General features: G+C 39.0%; 2 protein-coding genes across 3 annotated transcripts in view; both read right to left on the reverse strand.

Annotated features, from left to right (window-relative positions):
* Positions 1–1,060: 1,060 nt before the first annotated feature.
* LOC149029866 (Tic22-like family protein) lies at positions 1,061–10,612 on the reverse strand. 2 transcript variants are annotated; one of them, XM_089142204.1, is made up of 9 exons: positions 9,851–10,612; positions 7,845–7,939; positions 7,465–7,544; positions 3,979–4,020; positions 3,783–3,907; positions 2,859–3,036; positions 2,518–2,696; positions 2,095–2,337; positions 1,061–1,989 (listed from the first exon to the last, which is right to left on the reverse strand). In XM_089142204.1, the coding sequence occupies exons 1-9, from the start codon at positions 10,414–10,416 to the stop codon at positions 1,716–1,718; spliced, it is 1,782 nt and encodes a 593-aa protein (XP_088998330.1). In that variant the 5' UTR covers positions 10,417–10,612; the 3' UTR covers positions 1,061–1,715. The 2 variants fall into 2 exon arrangements, with proteins under 2 accessions (XP_088998330.1, XP_088998329.1); XM_089142203.1 differs by having other exon boundaries at positions 1,062–2,001.
* Positions 10,613–10,910: 298 nt separating this feature from the next.
* Positions 10,911–18,611, reverse strand: part of LOC149029867 (exocyst complex component SEC10b-like) — a 28,695-nt gene continuing 20,994 nt past the window's right edge. The window contains exons 16-25 of the mRNA XM_089142205.1: positions 16,250–16,303; positions 16,020–16,145; positions 15,778–15,870; positions 15,526–15,672; positions 15,106–15,209; positions 14,931–15,015; positions 14,065–14,123; positions 12,951–13,049; positions 12,759–12,842; positions 10,911–12,660 (exon numbers count right to left, since the gene is read on the reverse strand). Coding sequence (XP_088998331.1) covers positions 12,582–12,660; positions 12,759–12,842; positions 12,951–13,049; positions 14,065–14,123; positions 14,931–15,015; positions 15,106–15,209; positions 15,526–15,672; positions 15,778–15,870; positions 16,020–16,145; positions 16,250–16,303 — 930 coding nt within the window. The 3' untranslated portion in view covers positions 10,911–12,581. The remainder of the gene's footprint in view (positions 12,661–12,758; positions 12,843–12,950; positions 13,050–14,064; positions 14,124–14,930; positions 15,016–15,105; positions 15,210–15,525; positions 15,673–15,777; positions 15,871–16,019; positions 16,146–16,249; positions 16,304–18,611) is intronic.

The following is an 18,611-nucleotide window of genomic DNA, read 5'->3' on the forward strand; positions in this document are numbered from 1 at the left end:
TCAATGAGGATAGTACCATACACGCAGTCATCTCTCTGGTAAGTGAATAGTGAATACATGAAAGTAGCAAACTGATTCTTTCTTTTTTTCTAAGTTGAAACAACTTGTCCCAAGCCGAAGGGTTCATACTGGTTTAGTGGTCTAAGTAAAGATTATCATAATAGTTTCCAAGTTAACTTTTTTTTTTTTTTTTGAATTTTTTGAAGGGATCCAGTCCAGTGCAAGAAGAAGTGGAACTTGGCATTACAGGATTGATGGTAGATCGAGAGGCTAGGTACTTGGCACATGCAATTTGAACGGCCCTAAACACTTCAATCGGAATCTACTTTTCTTGTCCAACACCTTACAAGCACACCATAAAAACCACATAATAAAGTACAGAGAGGAAAGGAACAATTTCTCTCACCAGCTTCTTACCCAGGGGGGCAAAGCCATCCACAAAGTAGTCTTACAACATAAGAAAACCAAAACTCAGAAGAAGATATGAGAGCAAACTCACAGCAGAAGAAAATATGATTCCAAGATTCCTTTCCTCTGCAACCAAAAAAGAATCTTTTATAGGAATTTGGTGGTGTAAAGCGCTGCTACTGTACTGTGGCCAGATACTCTGCACAAATACGCTAGACAATGCTATGGTTTTTTTTCTTTTTTTCTAGAGTATCACAATTCCAAAATTCACCTCCAATCTTGCTTAAGGCCCCTTTATTTTATATGAAGTTTAGGGCTTTTAAATTCTTAGATTCATAAATTACAGATTTATGCCAGTTTGATTCTAAAACATTCTTGGATATTGGGTGAAAGGTGGAATCTACAGACCCTGGGTATTGGGTCGAATCTATGGATTCCACCCTATGTATAAAATAGATGAAATTTGCGGATTCACGCGGAATAACCCGACGAAACCCTACGAACTTCGATAGATTTGTGGCTAACCAAATATTTAATTTTTTTGAAATCTATAGATTTGAAATCCCATGGTATAGAGACAGGAGCAAACCCAATTCATGTCAAACCAGACGTGTTTATGCAAGACAGCTGCGGCGATGGTCTGGTCCACGGATAAACTCAACAGTGACCCAATATTGATCTGTGTAGGTGTGGAAAACCCATGAATCGACCATATACCAGATGGTGATGGGGCCTAACTCACAGAAATTTAATACATGTGATGAACGTGAGATACGAAGGCAAAGATTTACGCAAAGTAGCGCCGAATAGAATTGAGTACAGGCACGGAACTTGCAAAGAGCATCAACAAGCACGTCAAGTTGACATGGTGTAACATCTACGAGATAACGCACTTGCTTTCTAAACCAACCAAGGGTGTATGGCCTCACGACAAAGCAGAGGAGACTATTGAGCTACTTCAGCATATGCCAGACATAAAGATATACTAAACCCCAAGGGTGAAAGCCAGCTCCAATGGGCATCAAATTTGGCCCTACAATTTGGCCCTACAAGCCTCATTTACAAAAGTTAACCTCAACTGAGCCAGCACTTAATACCCTATTGTGATGGACTTGCACTGCTAGGGGAAGACATCAAGAGCTGAATTCATTTTGCAGCAATTGAATTGACTTCCCTTCCTAAGATACACGCCAGTATCATAATTCTAAATACTAGCATTCTCCTTGCACCAAAATTTACACTGGAATGAAAGCATTCCTAAAGATTAATCTACACTTTAAACAAACCTTACCGACAGGCTTGGCTTGTCAATTGATTTCCCCACGTACCCATTTGCTGGAGCTCTTCTTAGCCATCCCGAAGTAATCACCAACATTTGCCACGAAGAGAGGATCCCTATCGTCATTTTTTTGCTCACTGCTACAAGAATCACCACTCTTCTGACCTGTCTGCTCCAAATCACGAGTCAGATCCTCCATCGTCCTCTTCAAGCTGGCTTTGCTCATCTTCCCTGCCTCTCCCCCTGTAGAAATCCCAACCATTGTGATCTTTGGAAGAAGAGGATTCGGCAGAGGCTCTTCCCTGACACATTCACTGCTTCGTGAAAAACAAAAGAAGAAATAACTTAAGAAGGTATTCAAAGGAAATTACAAGGTATATCTGGACAACAAAATATATTGGTGGCACCTTGAATCTGTTCTCAGCTGGTTATCTGGCATATCTTTATGTTTTGACCATAGATTGGCTAACCCAAACGGAAATCCAGAGTTGCTATGCCTAGCATGCTCGCTACGATCGTCAGGGGCTTTCCCACTTTTTGTGGATTCTGAACTGCCAAGCTTCCCTTCCTGCCTATCATTGACATTCTTTGCTCCTGAATCAGCACCGGAAGCAATGCAGCCTGTTGCCCTCAAAAAAGAAGCCGTGCTCCTGCAGCCAGTAGTATTCTCAAGAACATCGAAAACCAAGGAATGAAACGGGTTTTGTTTTGTGGGTCACCTCTTGAAACGAGCTATTTACCATAAATAGGCCTGACTTGAGGAGTTCTAAAGTAGGCCTGTAAAGTATTCTTACATTACCGCACAATGCTGAAAACGGTGTGACATGTACCTTTCTTCAAATGAGTCAACCATATATGGAAATTTTGGTTGAATGCCTGTGGCTTTTCGTAACCACCTATTTCCCAAGAGCACTTTGTCAACAGTGTAAAGCAGCTGCATTTCAGCCGCCTTTGATATGACACTCAAAGGTATTCCAGGATGGCCCATTTCATCCAGCACTTCTTGAACCTACCACAAAATAATCACAAGCCTATCAAAACAAAGAAATAAATATATGAGAACTGGTGAACAAAGTAATATGGTGCTCAGTATTCCTGTTCAGCTCTAGTTTCTGCATCATTAAACTGCCAATTGTTTATTACGTGAACTCCCCATCAGTAGGTTTAGTACCTCCGGAGGTTCCCATAAGCTCTCCCCACTGTCCTCAACCACTTCTGCCAAGTTGTCATCAATCACATCCCGTCGCCGTTGCATATGTCTATTCTGGATTAATGCATGGAAATGCTGGTCAACAGACTCCTCGAGGATGTTGTCTAACATGTTTTTATCAAAGAAGTAAGGTGTATACCTAACACGAAAAAGATAAGTCAACAATCAATGTGGAAATGCTGGTGAACAGATTCTGAGTCTGTATAGCATGCAGTTATCAAAAAAGTACGTCTGAATTCCTTAAACGAAAAAGAGCAGTCAACTTTGAAATATGGAAATGCTGGTCAACAGACTCTTGAAGCATGTTAATCCAGCAGTTCTTACAAAGAAACATGCAGTAACTCCATGAAAGAGAAATCTCATTCATAACAACTCTTCACAAGAAACAATCGTTGAAAAAATGCTTTAAAAAAATAATAATTATACAACCAACTACATAGGGGAAATGTGAACAAGAAGGGTTAGACATTTGAATCCGGCTTTGTCAATTTGACCAAAACATTACTTGGTGGGCTTCATATTAAATAAAATAAAATAAAAATTGGCTAATACATAATTCAATGTAACAAACTAGATGCATAGATTGCATGAGATCAGGGATCTTTTGCTCAATGACCAAACAACAGTTAATTTAAACTTGTAAAATATATATATATATATATATATATATATATATATATATATATATATATATATATATATATATATATATATATATATATATTCACATGCACACACATAACTCAGCCATGTTAAAGAAACTTTATTGTGTATGTAACTGGAGGTCCAAGGTTCAATATTAGTTGAGTGGAGTAAGAGAAGGTAGGAACTTTAGATGTCAACAGATATGAAAAAGGTCCACACGTGAAGTGCAAAACATCATACCACTTAATCCCATCCGATGTTGCTATTGCAATATCTAAGTTTTCTGCAGTGAAAACTGGAACACCATTGATTTTTCTTCTACAACTCTGTGGGTTTCCCTTGAGAAGTTTATTGGCTGCCTTGACCTGCAGAAGCCGAAAATCATTATAAAGAAACAGAAACATATACAAAATGACTTCTGTACCTTAGTCCTTACCTGCTTTTCATTGGGAACAAATTCGAACATATGACGCTTTTCCTGCAAGACAGAGAAAACCGTGTTATATATCAAATGGACCACTTGAACAGAATCTACAAATATAATACACTAGCGAGTAAAACTAAACTGATTCCGCCTACTACATTACTACATTATGGTTCAGGAACCAACAAAAAAGTTCAGAATTGCAGGGAAGTCAAAAATGGATTTCAAGAAAAAATACTGAATCAAAGAATCAGATATGATAAAAGCTCTGGGATGGTACTACTGTAATAGGACACACTGAAGTTTCAGCACAATCAGAATCTGATATCTGACAAAATTCCATTTAAATAAGAATCTCATAGCAGAACTGCAGAAACAATAGAAGATAAATGACTCAACAAAGGGGAAAAAAGAAAAAATAAATAAATCAAAACTAAACACAAAACTGGTTGATGGCTGATATATTTACAGGGAATACTGTCTTAACATATCAAGCCTGTCCGATGGTTGGATAATCAGCTATGAAGAATCCGTGGAAGAGAGAGGATAAGCACATGATTTGTAATTTATTGAAGAAATAGAAACTCAATAGAACCTGATTAAGACTCAAATTACAGAATGAACAAAAGTAGGAACTGAACAGTAACAGAAATAAGAACCAGGAAACAGAGAAAAGAAACTAAAACCGGAACTGATATTAGTGAGGATACTATCCTGTAATTCAGCAACTCGGAAAGATAAAGAAAATGGAAGGAACGAGGATATGAAGTGGGAATCCACACAAAACTTGAAGAAGCAAATATTTCTACTGAGATAACCATGCCAAGATATTTTCTAGTTGTTAGATAGTGACAATTATCCATAGAAACATTTCCATATATGAATAAGTGACCTCTGTCATTTTTGCAAGCCGGCTCATTTCAGCCAGTCTGTAATTCAACTTGGAATCAGAACCCAAAAACCCAAAACTCGTTTTTTTATTTTTTCATTGCCAGTAAAGTTTCTCTTCCACTACCTGCAGGAAATTGGCCTCCCATGTCTCACTAAGTCAAACAACTCACAATCAACGAAACACCCCCCCCCTCGGCGGGTGTTTCACTGTGATATTCCACCACTCCATATCGATCCTTTGCTAGTCATGCTCTCCCTTCACTGCCTTGACTCTCTCTATTTAGTGTAGCTGCTGTGATGCTGCCACAATTTCTCCTGGTTGTTGCCAGTCTCCTCCAAGATCTCTTAGTTGTTTTAGTCTTCCATCAAACTGCCTAGCTCTTACTCTTGCTGCCACAACCCCCCTTCACTGTCACCCTCCCTGATGATGCCATAATTCAGCATGATTCCCAGTTTGCCGTTCTATTGTTGCCTTCATGCCGTCTTCTTCCTAGGTCATCATAACTCTTCTTTACTTCTTGATCTTTTGCCCCAGATGTGATTATATTCTTCGTTTAATGATCTAATAGCAGAAAAGTAAGGTGCTTCTACCAGAAGCGGTGATGGTTGTTTCTCTGTACTCCTAGTCATACTCTTCCATCCTGCCAGGTTATCAAGTTGCACGGAATGGAGTACCTCAACTGGCTTTTTTTTTCTTCTTTTCTTTCAATTTTCTATAAGATAGTCATACAACTGGCCATAATGTATAGTACAGGATGTTGGGCAACTAAGAAGCATCCTATAATGGAGAGGAAGATTTTGAGATAGATGAGTGGCACAGCCAGAAAGGATAAAGGAAGGAATGATCCTATTAAAGCTGGTTTAGAAGTGATTTAATCAGATTGAAGGAACTAAAAGAGTTAGGGACAGACATAAAATGACCTATGGGATATGACGTATACAGGCCATATGGCTGTTGGAGGGCAAGGATCCATGTAAGTGATCCCACCTAGTTAGGACAACGCTGGGTTGCCGATTCTGTATCCATATACAGTAGCAACTTTCTTTCTTTCTCTCTCACTTTTTTTCCCCCCTTCCCCTTTTTATCTTTTACCGTCAGCCTAAAAAAAAATAAAGATCGGGCTATTCAGGATCGGTTAGGTGACTGACTCCGTTCTTTCCATCCCCTCCCTCTGATGGCGAAAGCATGATATGTCAGCCAGCCATGGACTCCAGGCTGCCTTTACGATAGGTAGTAGGCATCAGATCAAAGGGGAATCAAACAGAGTATTGCTCTATCACATCGGTTGGATAGGTACGGATTAACCACCCTGCTCAACTACCACATCATCTTCAGCTTGGTGCTTACAGTAAAGCTTGAACAATGTAGATAGCGCTAGCTTGTATTTTCATATGCACTCCCTAAGATTTTCCTTTTATAGAATTGAAACAACAATCATTTTCACTTCAAAACACAGCATATCTATAATCAGCTTAAGTTTCTCACCATCCTCATATCTTCATTTTACCATCTAAAATATACACTTCATGCATTTAATTGACATTCTTTAAACCCTTCACCCCCAAAAATCACCAATCCCAGATATTCCTTTGATAGCATTCACCAAGGTGTACGATTCACAATTGAACCTCTGGCTAGGTAGTCACAAAGTGTGCTTGTCAAGTTATTGGTCTATTCCCACCCTATCCAACAGACCCTCAATTCGCCACATGAAATTTCATTCTTTTTTATTATACCCCCCAAAAATCACCAATCCCAGATATTCCTTTGATAGCATTCACCAAGGTGTACGATTCACAATTGAACCTCAGGATAGGTAGTCACAAAGTGTGCTTGTCAAGTTATTGGTCTATTCCCACCCTATCCAACAGACCCTCAATTCGCCACATGAAATTTCATTCTTTTTTATTATACCCCCCAAAAATCACCAATCCCAGATATTCCTTTGATAGCATTCATTAAGGTGTATGATTCACAATTGAACCTCTGGCTAGGTAGTCACAAAGTGTGCTGGTCTCTATTCCCACCCCATCCAACAGACTCTCAACTCGCCACATGCAATTTCATTATTTTTTATTATACCCTTCACCACTAAAAAGAATCTCTTTTTTAATTCCATTCTTTTTGAGTGTGCTGTTGATGATGGCAATGTGTTCAATGCGGCAAACATCTTCTTTCTTTCTCAATGTGCCCCTCAAAAAGCATTTTATTCTACTATTAGTATAATTTTTTGAATTTACCCATTTGCGCAGTCAGTGCTCAGAAGCTTCTCAATAAAAACTTGAATAAATTCTTAAATAAAGAGGGAAAACATAAAAGAAGCCTGCAACTAATTTATTCTGTTTATAATATCCAATAAACAGTCTCCAGTACCAAGCTGACACTGGTACATAGAACTCAGTTTTGGGTTAAAGAGAACAGAAGAATTTTTAAATTGCCAACCAATATGATAAAAATTTAAATAGCTCAAACATTATCACATTAACACATCAATAAACAAGAAACCATAAAGGATACATTTAAAAAAAGCACTGACATATTCAATTCTGACATAAATGTAGGACAAGTATTAGAGGGAAAAATGAGCAAGACCAATAGAGCCAAACCTTGAAATGTTCGTATGCTAAATCCAAACGACAAGCACCCACAACTCCAGTTGGAATGTTGAACCGTTTAACATATGCAACTAGAAGAAAGCACTAGGTTAAGAGTGTAGATCTATCTTGCAATATAATTTAATAAAGTAACAACAGAATTATAGAAAACCTCACAAGATCCTATAAGGGAGAAAACTTTAAATAGTTATTTTATTTTATTTTATTTTATTTTATTTTATTTTTAAAAGAAAAGAAAAGAAAAGAACACACAATAAGAGAAGTAATTTATGTACTAGACAATACAGGCCAGTAACATTTTTTTTATTCCTATCCAACGATACTGGTCTTGAAACCAGAACAGAACATAAATGGAATTGCTAATAAAATACCTGCATCACCTAAATCCATAAAAAAGCGAAACACGGGACCATCCTTCTCATTCTTGATGATCATTGCAAACATCTTTTTAACCCACTCAGGTGTTCTACAATGAAGAAATAAAACAACTTTGTAAGGATAACACACGGAAAAAAACCAAAGGTCAAATACAATGTAAGTATCAATATTCAATATATCAGAATGATACCTATCACATTTGCACACACAATATAATACACCACTTTAACATGGGAGAGAAATTGGAGTCAGGTGTATCAATTGTATCAACCTGTATTACTTGATAAAATCTGATGTGAGGTGATACATGAAGATATACAAGAAGACATTCAGGGCTCTATCTCTGGTGAAGTTTTGGGCTGAGAAGAATTTCTAAAATCAAAGCTGACTTTCCTTGGATCAGCCTGGAACTTTGTGGGGTGGATCTTTACCCAAGGACCTCTCAGGTGTAATTTGGAGTGGAAAAACAAAATAAGGTGGGAGGTCTGTATTGAGTTTCAGAACTATGTTTGCCACTTACCACCAAATTCTGATTCTATTGACTATAATGAAACTACTAGTTAGGGTTACAATTTATCGGTAATGAGAGAACAAAGAGTGGGGAACCTAAATTTTGAAATTGATTGCTCAAGTAACAACTGTGCTGGACTGAATTAAGGAGGTTCACTTGGTTTTTGGCTTGAGATCTATGAATGGCTGTTTTTGTTGAAGAGTTTCATTCGTTTTCCATTAAGGGCAAATATCTATTTTTTTATTCACTTGAGAAGGTGGCCCTTGATGCAATGATAAAGGTTTCTCCCTAGTAACCAAGCGGTCACATATCCCTACAAAAGGAAGGGGAGGGCTGTGCATGTTATGATTTATGACGCTCCCCAAGCTCTGCATTGGTAGGAACCTTGTGCACTGGGTACACCACTTTCTATCAATTCTTGTTCGAAAGTTCACCTTCTCAAGTTTCTTTATAAATCATCCCTTATTTTAGAAGCTCTACAGGAATGTTATCTCAACATTTCGGGGTTCATGGTTAATGGTTCATTAATTCAGGTGAGTACATGATTCCCTGCATGGCTGCATCTTGTCACAGCTTTTTGGCCACTGCGGTGAAAAGCATTCCATGTAAGGTCATGGTGGAGCCCTGTTCTTGATCTTTATTGAAATGCAATTGGAGGAGCCACTGGAAGGAAAAATAAAACTGATCTAAATTGTTGGGTGGTGAATAAATGCAGCTTGAAAGCTAGGGCTGAGATCTCCAAATTTCCAACTGGTAGGGCTGTTTCAAAACATTGTTAATTTTATGGCTACTGTAATTCATAGTTCAAACTGACACAAGCAACAAAGATAGATTGAGATATGAGTAAACTATAATTTGAGTCTCCAAAAGAAACTGATCAGCAAAAGAAGAGGAATCATAGGCTAGCAGGATAAATGTGGTTTGGTGACACCTCAATAGAGACGGAAACCATGATGACAGCAATGCCACCAAAGATTAGTAAGACACCAATGCACTTTGAAAGGAATCTGGTACAAATTAATATTAGGAAAAGAATTGTCCTGGATTAATTTTAATTACTTCATGAAACAAGACATATTAAAAAATCTTATAGTTCATAGTTTATCTGAAGCTTTAAACAGAGGGACTGTTCATTGCCAGTTAAAAGTACAATACTAGAAGGGACACTACATATAGATTAATAGCTATGTTTTGCACTTGCCCAAAATTGAGTGTCATCCTCATCTTAAATTTTAAAGAGTAAGAGAGCTCATACGCTATCATTGAGATCAATTTACATGAACATCAATGAAATCAAGTGACGCAGCTCCCAGCAGAATCAGAATGAAAAGCAAACAGATAAAGCGCATACCCACGTATTTAATTTCGAGTAGGGAATACTAACAAAGGAAGGTTTCATTTTTGGCCCTGAGCTTCAATGAACCCATTCATGGATTTGAAACTAGAATTAGATAAGAGAAAAGAATATAGACATTGACGAGGGCTAACCTTTTGGAAAGGAAGGGAATTTCAAGGCGAGTTGAGACGGCCATAAGACCAGTGCCAGAGAGGTCACACATACTGAACACCTGACCGACGAAAGCAGGCCCACCTCCCTTTGAGGTTGAATTGAGACCGGAAACCTTAACAGAAGAAGGGAAACCCGATGCAGACGACACGCCGTTGATTGCCGATGCAGACGGAGATGAAAAGGAGCTACTTTGGTCGGAAGAAGAAGAGGATTCAGCAGGCATACTGCAAAAAGAGGAACTTGGTAACCGTGGGGGATCGGCTAATGGGAAAGGCACACATATGGCGGACGAAGAAGCTGACGTAACAGATAGAGGACTAGATGATGCTGAAGAAGATGACGTAACAGATAGAGGACTAGATGATGCTGAAGTCGCCGAAGACTTGGCGTTGTAGGTCTTGCTGCTGTTGAGATTGCTGTTGAAGAGAGATAATAAATTAGAGGTTGCAGATTGCACGAAACGCGAAACGTTGTGGAGAGGTTGGAGGTCGTGGCGGCGGCTGCTGCTGCTGCTTTTGTGATTTTCATGGCGGATCAAGGCCATGTTTTTCTTGCTTGAAAAGTGATTTTCAGTACCTTCCGGAGGATTTTGGCTGCAGAGAGGAATTTTGATTCACTTCTGTAAGAAATTGCTTCTCCTGCACAGTTTCACAAATCGAGTTCTCTACACCTCACTTGTGCACTTCACGCTGTCTCTCTCTCTCTCTCTCTCTATATATATATATCTTGCAGGAACTCTGTGAAGTGTGAACGGTCCGTACTACAGATGGCGTCGTGATTTTTTATTGTGGAGAAAAAAATGCTGCCAGGCTGTGCGGTGTGTTAACCTCAGCGAGACCCTCGAGACGGTACAAGTGTACAACATTTCCCCGAATATCGTCCGGAATTTCGGCCGCTTTGGGCAGAGGGTGAATTTTTTTAAACAAAATTCCGATATATTCAAATATCACCGGTAAATGCACAAGTCTCCGGAAAACCGTCTATTTTCCGGCCAATTTGGCAAAATACAGTTAAAATCCACCTTGACCTCACGGAATATGAGATCTGTTGCCAATATCTTCGTTAGAATCACTAAATTTGCTGCTGCCTAATTCTCTTCTTTTCCTTCTCTGTCTTCTATCTCTCGGGCGGTGGTGAAAACATCTTCTTCTCTTCCTTCTATCTCTCCGGCGGTGGTTGTGGTTATCACAAAGGAGAAAAATCCCCTGAAAACTGGGAGAAAAATCGGCAAATTGTCACACCAATGTTACCCTTCTAGACTGTAACTTTTGTTGAAATGACAAATATACCCTAAATTACTAAACTGAGATGGATATGAAAAATAATTATCCGAGAAAGACAATGGAGGTGTCAAGTTAAAGAGGTGTTCAATGCGCAACATTGACCTGCCTACGGTGAAGATTCAAAGTCGTGGTCGAGCCACCTGTTTTGCTTTCTTTCTTTCTTTTTTTCGTTCTTTCTTTCTTTCTTTCTCTTTTTCTTTCTTTTTTCTTCTTCTTCTTCTTTTTTTTTTTTTTTAATAAATTATTTCAGCTAATGTAGCTTAAAAAGTAGGGAGAAAAAAGTGGTCGACATCCCAACCACAAGATTTCATCCTCACCATTCACAATTCAGTGCTGCGCATTAATTGCAACGGCATTGAAGCACGATTAGTCAACAAGGGAGGTGGGGGATTGAAACGGCCAAAGAATTATCAATTTCCATCTCAATTCTAATCGGACAGATTTCAGCAACCTGTAGTTCAATTGGCATCTAGCATTCGAATTTCTCCTGTGTCAGCTATATATCTATATATGAGTTTTTTTTCATCTGACCTGAAAATTTTAATGACCAGACCTTGTTATTCCCGATTTTGAATTTATCGTCTTGTATCCGATGTAATAAATGGGACTTCTTAAACGAATTGGATGGCTCACAAGGTGGAATGGATGAATTAGGCAAACCAGTTTTTTATCTTAACCATGGGAAATACAGATGTTGATGTCATGGGGTGATACATAAAATCTTACTCTAACCAAAAAAAGCCATTGCCTAGTAATATCACCACTAGCAGAATTTCAACCACAGTGTTGATGCATAAACATTGGCAATGCTAACTCAATGAGAAGTCTAAGAGGGTGTATTCAACCAATATATCCGCTGGATAGAGAGCGTTTGTCAGCCACAAATCTATGTTATAAAATGGTCTTCCACTGAGTAAACTAATTTCTGAAAGTTCTCGGGCATAAGAGGAAAGAGACAACTCTATTACTCAGGTTTTGCTCTCTGGATTGTTTTAACGTAAACTTGGCTCCTCAAAACCATCAAATTCTGTCAATGCAGGGTTGGTAGAGTGGTAAGATCCATACTTCTCAGTGGAGAGGTCATGGGTTCGACCCTTGCGGACTACAAGCATCCCCCTTGAGGATGTAATTAAGGGTGCCGCAAGCTGGCCCCAATGTACCTCAAATACAAAAAAAAACCATCAAATTCACAAGAACAAATTCATTTGGTCTGCTCATCCTTATTTCATCGATAATTTCTGTTACTCAGGTTTAGCCCTCAGGGTTGGTACAGCATCAACTTGGCTCCTCAAAGTCTTCCTCCAACCAGAATCACCAAACAGCTTGGGAGGTTTGACCACCTCTGTGATTCCTTGTTCCATAAATGCAACCAATAGCTGGTTATCTCTAGCTTCATAGTAGTTCAATAGCCGAAGACACTTCTGTTTTAACTAGAACTTGACCATAATGAACTCAACTTGGATGCAAGCTTGGCACTCTTATAGTCTTCTCTCAGTTGAATGAACCTGGTTTGACAGCAAATCCAATAGTTGATAGCCAAATGAGATCAGTAGCAACTGCCAAATAGACGGAGTACTGAACAACAAAAACCATGCATTATTACCTCTGTGCATCTTTCCGTATGCTGGGAGTTCCCTCAAACAATGTAGAGAGGCTTTCAGGTGCAACAATGAATACATTGGCCATGCTGGAAGTAACATTATAAGTATATACTCATAAATTGATAGTCAATAAACTTAGCAAATTGACGACTGAAATAAAAATAAGAATAGTATATTGAAAATAAACTGCTTACATGCCCAATAATTCAAATTTCTCATCCACTGTGGGAGCATTAAAGCTGCGCACAAACTCCCCATACTCAGTTATGTCACGCTTCAACCGCAGTCCACCACTGCACAAAGAAAAAACATAGACAAGTAAATGAAAGAGTACATGGAGGAAAAACAATAAAGGCCCAGGTAAACAGTTAGAGAGGACTTTGGGAGGATGGGGGTGGAATGCAACTCTGCCCTAGTCAATTAGCCTGGCTGTAGGAGGTCTCCATGGGAGGTCTTTTACAAGCTCTGGACCATATCCAGTTCATGGCCTAGCTTTGGTTAGTCTAAATTATTTATAATGATGTAACTAATATAATTTCAACTGTACTCATTAATAACTAACATGACCTCATGAGAATTCTCCAAGAAGCTCCACAGTAAATTCACTTTATGGCCCACCTTCAGGTAGTCTTCGTCTTAGATAAAGATGTAAGTAACATGACTTGGTCTTTCTTCATAGTTTTCCATTGTAGTTACTAAGTATAACAACACCATTGATTAGAAAATTGCTTTACTGAAAAGCTAATTAACTGCCTCTATATTGTCTACAGATATAAAATATCTTATCACTGTACATTGCTATTGGATAAGTAGTCAAACAGAGAGTGAGACTTTGATGCAGACACTAATTCAATGTAGAACAACATGACCACTTGTACTAACAAGGTTGCTAAATATGTCCTATGTGAATTGGAAGTAACATGTCATTCCTCTAGGAGACTTGGTGGCGAATAATGAGGTTCAAGAAAACCATTAAAGGCTAAGAAAGCTAGTCTAAGCATGGCACCAGATTTAAGGATGTAGAAGGCCTAATTGATGCAGTATCTGAGCCCTCCATGTCCAAGGCCAAGGGCCAAGAGAACCCCCAAGGGTTGCTGCCCACAGCTTACTTATAGTTATATCTAAGTTCTTTAAGAGTATTTGATAGAACGAGTGGCAGAACTTTTAAGTATGTCCACTTGGCAGAATTCACCCCCCTTCCAACCCATGGAGCCATCAGTGAACCATAATTTACCATCTTTCATCATATAACCTTCAGTAAAACCAACAGATTTGAAAACAAAGACAGCAAGTATCCAAGCATATTACCTGGGATTAAAAGTGAACCTCTGCCAATGAGTAAGCAATCCTTTGTGCAAACGGTTTCCCTGAAATCACAATGGTCAACTCTCAATTGCCATGTCAGAAAATAAGCACCATACAATAAATAGTGCCATAAAGATAAGATGAAGCAACATAGTCAAAGATAAGTCAGAGAACAGATTGCGGTTATAATATCCCAGCATAACACCAGTATAGGAGCAAATATGAATGACAGGCAAATGCCATCACAGTTCTCCAAGTTTGCAGATCTCTTTACTCAAATAAGTTTTAAGTATCAATACTGAAACAATCCAACAAGATACCTATGCCTGAAGCAGAGGATATGCTCAAGCCATTGGCATACCCAATGCATGAGGGTCCTGCCACTGTAGAGTCTGGGGAAGGTCATAACGAATGCAGGCTTAACCCTGCTTCATGGATAGGCTGTTTCTGACTTGAACCTGTGACCACTAGGTAAAAATGGAGCAACCTAGAGGTGTAAAAAATAAGTTATAGGAGGCAGAAAATAATAACATGCATCATGCATTTCAATTCTACTGGAAGGTTTTTCAGCATTTCAGAGGCATCACTAAAGCATAATGAGATGAACGTGGCATTCGCAGAGAATTTCTTCCCCACTTGTGGATCTTGGTGTAGCGATGAACAAATTAGAAGTTTACTTGTAAAACTACAACACATGAACTCATGTTCAAATGTGGATATATTATTAACCAGTAAAAGTAGGTAATAGAGTTTAACCAAGAAGTGGAAAGAAAGAATTCAACACAAAGCAATCCAAAAAGCATGTTAAACAGGAAAAAAATAAAAAAATGGTGAAGACAAAGGATCATCAAAGCAATAATTTAATATACCAATTCAGTTAAGAATGCTTGTTTGTTTAGGCCTTCTAGGGCAGTGAAAGCGGACTCAAGTACACGAGAGAGGTATGCAACAACTCTGAAAATGAGAGGGGAAAAAAAGAAGGGAGTGTTAACTACTTTCAATAGAAAATATTAGTTTCTCAGGTTACAGTAAAGTTAAGCATACCTTGTACAGGCATTTGTTGCCCGATGATCTGGGGCAATTCCATCATCAGGTGATCGGTAATCTATTGCTGTTGCCTTCTGTTCAGCAGAAAGCAATCGCTCCACCTGCACAATGATTTAGTTTGTTAAAGTAGAATGAGGAGAAAAATCTCATGCAAGGAAGAGAAAATAAAGTAAACCAACAAACAACATCCTTTAAAATATAAATGAATGCTAGAGAAGTTGTAATAAATATTGCAACCAACTGAAGAAAATCAAAGGAAAATTGATATTAATCTTGAATCACATAAATGCAGGTTTCTAAAGTATATCCAAAGATCATCATCAAATATGTCAGTAAAGGAGCAATCTCCCAGATTAAACATGCGTTGCTTATAGCAATTCAATCTTCTAGTTGCTTTTAAAATGTTCACATAAAAACCTCAGCCATCACGGTTTCAATGCATTGTTGAAGCCCTTTATATGCAACAGCCTCTGCACTAGACATTGCTGTAGCCATTTCTTCACAAGTAGCCGCATGTGCACCATCCACGGGTAGCAAGAGACGAGAAATAGAATTTGCAAAATACTGCCAAATGGATCACAAATCACAATTAGAGCTTCAATTATCAGCCAATAATCTGTCACCAAAACTAACAGAATACAGAGTTGCATCGGAAAAGGAGACTCTCACCTGCTGGACTATAGCTACACTGCTTCCACAATGTTGCACTGCCACCATGAAAGATTTGAAACTACTTTCACCGGCAGCTGCAGCAGCTTCTGCCTACACATTGTTACCAATCTATTAAGTCTCATGCTTGACTTGAGAAAATTTTTAGTTTTATATAAAGCAGAAAAGGGAAAGAAAGACAATTAAATGAAAGTACACGAAAGAATTGGAATTTGAAAAGGGACATGCGGTAGAGCAATTACAGTGGAAGCAACAGAAGCCACCCTTCTACTAACACTTGTGCCCAACACAAACCTTTCACGCAAAGCAGCAGCTTCATTCAAACTCTCTCTTGCTCGATCTAGCCCTTCTGTTATATATTGACTAACCTGAAAAAGTAATAACCTGAGTAAACCCCACCTGGGTGTCCCATATAGGCAAATCTGAGCTTGATTGCCCATGATAATTTTGAACTAAAACCCATCATACTTACTTGGTCGAGCAAGCAACTGAACACTGCTTTCACATTGTTCGCAAGAGTAGCAGGCTGGAGAATGATATAAAAAATCAATTGTTGTAAAACACAAGAGAAACATGTAAATAAGTCACGTTTAACAAGAATATGCATCAGTATCTGACTATCATTTGACGACATTAGTAAAAGATAAGTGTAGTATCACAAACTCGGAGGTATATACTATAACAGGGAATTTTTTATATAGGGCTGGTCATGCCAGAGAAGTTATATGACATTATTTCCACTTTCACTACTAGTGCCAATACAGGAACCAAATCAAGGATCCTTCTTGGTTACATCATCAAAAAAAGAAATATATCTCAAAAAGGTAATTCTCTTGAACAAGCTGTTGAAGATCACAATGCAAAGTAATTTGCTTGCTAGTGTTCATTGTGGTCACAACCATAAATTGGCACATGAAATTGACTTATGTTCATTCATGCAGTCAACAAACAGAAAAAAATGCCAACATGATTCAGGGGAAAATTATTTGAGAAACAATAAACTCAGTTATCTCAACCCAGCAGTAGCTGCACCACGAGTTCTCCAGCGCAAAGTGAGGAGGGGTACCAGGGAAGAGTCATCGTCAGCTAATTCATCCTATGCCACAGGAATCACCAGCACGTACATATAGCCGTTGCAAATGTGGACTTCCTGAGGATAGTTTTTGGATGGATGTGGGCAGCTTGGCAGGCTCCATGGGATCGATGAACTTGGTTAAGTCTACTTGAGGGTCTAGATATTACAGTGGCATGGAGAGTGTCGAGTCTGCAGCACCACATGGAGCTTATTATGGCAACGGATATGATCCATATGGATATAGGGGAGCATCATCAACATATGGTGGAGTTGGGGGGGTCTACTTATTCTTCTGATGATGGCAGCAATATGCAGATAGCATATGGGTATGGATTAGATGGTGATGGAGCGATAGCCCCAGCAACCTATGCATCGTTGGCGTAATCCATCTTTGGATTCCTGTGGTACTAGTCGATCCAGTTCCAGTCATGGTAGGGTACTCACAGCTAGCATGGTATGAGATCTCAAGAACTGTAAAACTTGAGACCGAGATCTAGGTCCATCCAACCACTAAAAACTCCCCCTGTTGAGAGAGACAAGTTGAGATCTCACCCTATCTTGTTCTTTCTCGCTGTCTGTCGCCTCTGAACTCGCTGAAGCCACTCCAAAGCCCATTTTTCCCTGGGAATCCCTTTACAGTGTCCTGAGCCGAACACTTTGTAGTCCTTCCGTGAAGGGAAGTCCCCTAACAAATCCCCTGAAGGTCCAACCCTTGAGAGAACTACTTTCAACTAGTTGCTACAACACTTGGAAGTTTGCACTTGACTCCACTACAGAGTCAAGTAGCTTACGGAAAAAAAAAGAAGGTCTTTCCCTCTCGACGATGAAGTTTATCCTCCATCATCTCACTGGCCAACCTTGACCCCTTTTTTGGGGGCAATTTTTTGCAGATTGATACCGGATCTTCACCCACAGCAAGATCTAGTACATCTACATCAAGAAAGGAGGATCAAAGAAGGCCATTTGGAGGAGTTCTTCAACCAAGGCCACAACAGCTATTTATTGGCCCAACATGAGCGGGCCCCCAATATGTGTCGGGCAAGGTCGTTGACAATAGATGTGAAGCATGAGCCATACCCAACACTTTTGTTATGAACATATGATTTTATATTAAACTTATAATGGTTGTATTATTGTACTCTCGAGAGTCGAGAATGTGATGTTATATTATACTCATATGGATGGAATTTTGTTGCCATTTAAGTTATTTGATACACTTTCTTTTCATTTATATGTCTCAAAGGATCTATATTTTATGTTTTATAACCTTGCTTATTCATTCTTGCAGCATTTCGGTTTCAAACTTAAGCTCGAATTAGAACTCATACTTAAGGTTGTTTTTTCACAAATCTAAGGCCACCAGTGTGTTTAAAAGGCCTAAATTAGGCTAACTACCAAGTTTGAGCCCAACCTGGGCCTTAAGACCCCTCGAGATGAGCCCTCGAGTTCTATCGAGTTGGCCCATCAAAAAATGCAAGATTTCGCTTGAGATCTCGCCATCTCTTTTGAGGGGTGAGATGAGTGTCGAAAGCGAGATCTTGAACTAAGATAGCTAGCTGGGCTAGTTTTAAGCGTGGGTTTCCATCAGAGTTATCTTCCCTTATGATACATTTCCTAGGATGGGGTATCTGTATTATGTGGGATAATTCCACCTATAGAAACACAATGATTCGGTTAATGGATAATTCAATTAATGGATCCACCAGTTCTAGCCAGGCAGTCAACATGGAACTGAAGTCTAGGACATTGTACATGCTAG

This window comes from Hakea prostrata, chromosome 1, assembly GCF_041222555.1.
Source record: "Hakea prostrata isolate BN-2017 chromosome 1, UWA_Hpros_2, whole genome shotgun sequence".
NCBI classification, from domain to species: Eukaryota; Viridiplantae; Streptophyta; class Magnoliopsida; order Proteales; family Proteaceae; genus Hakea; species Hakea prostrata.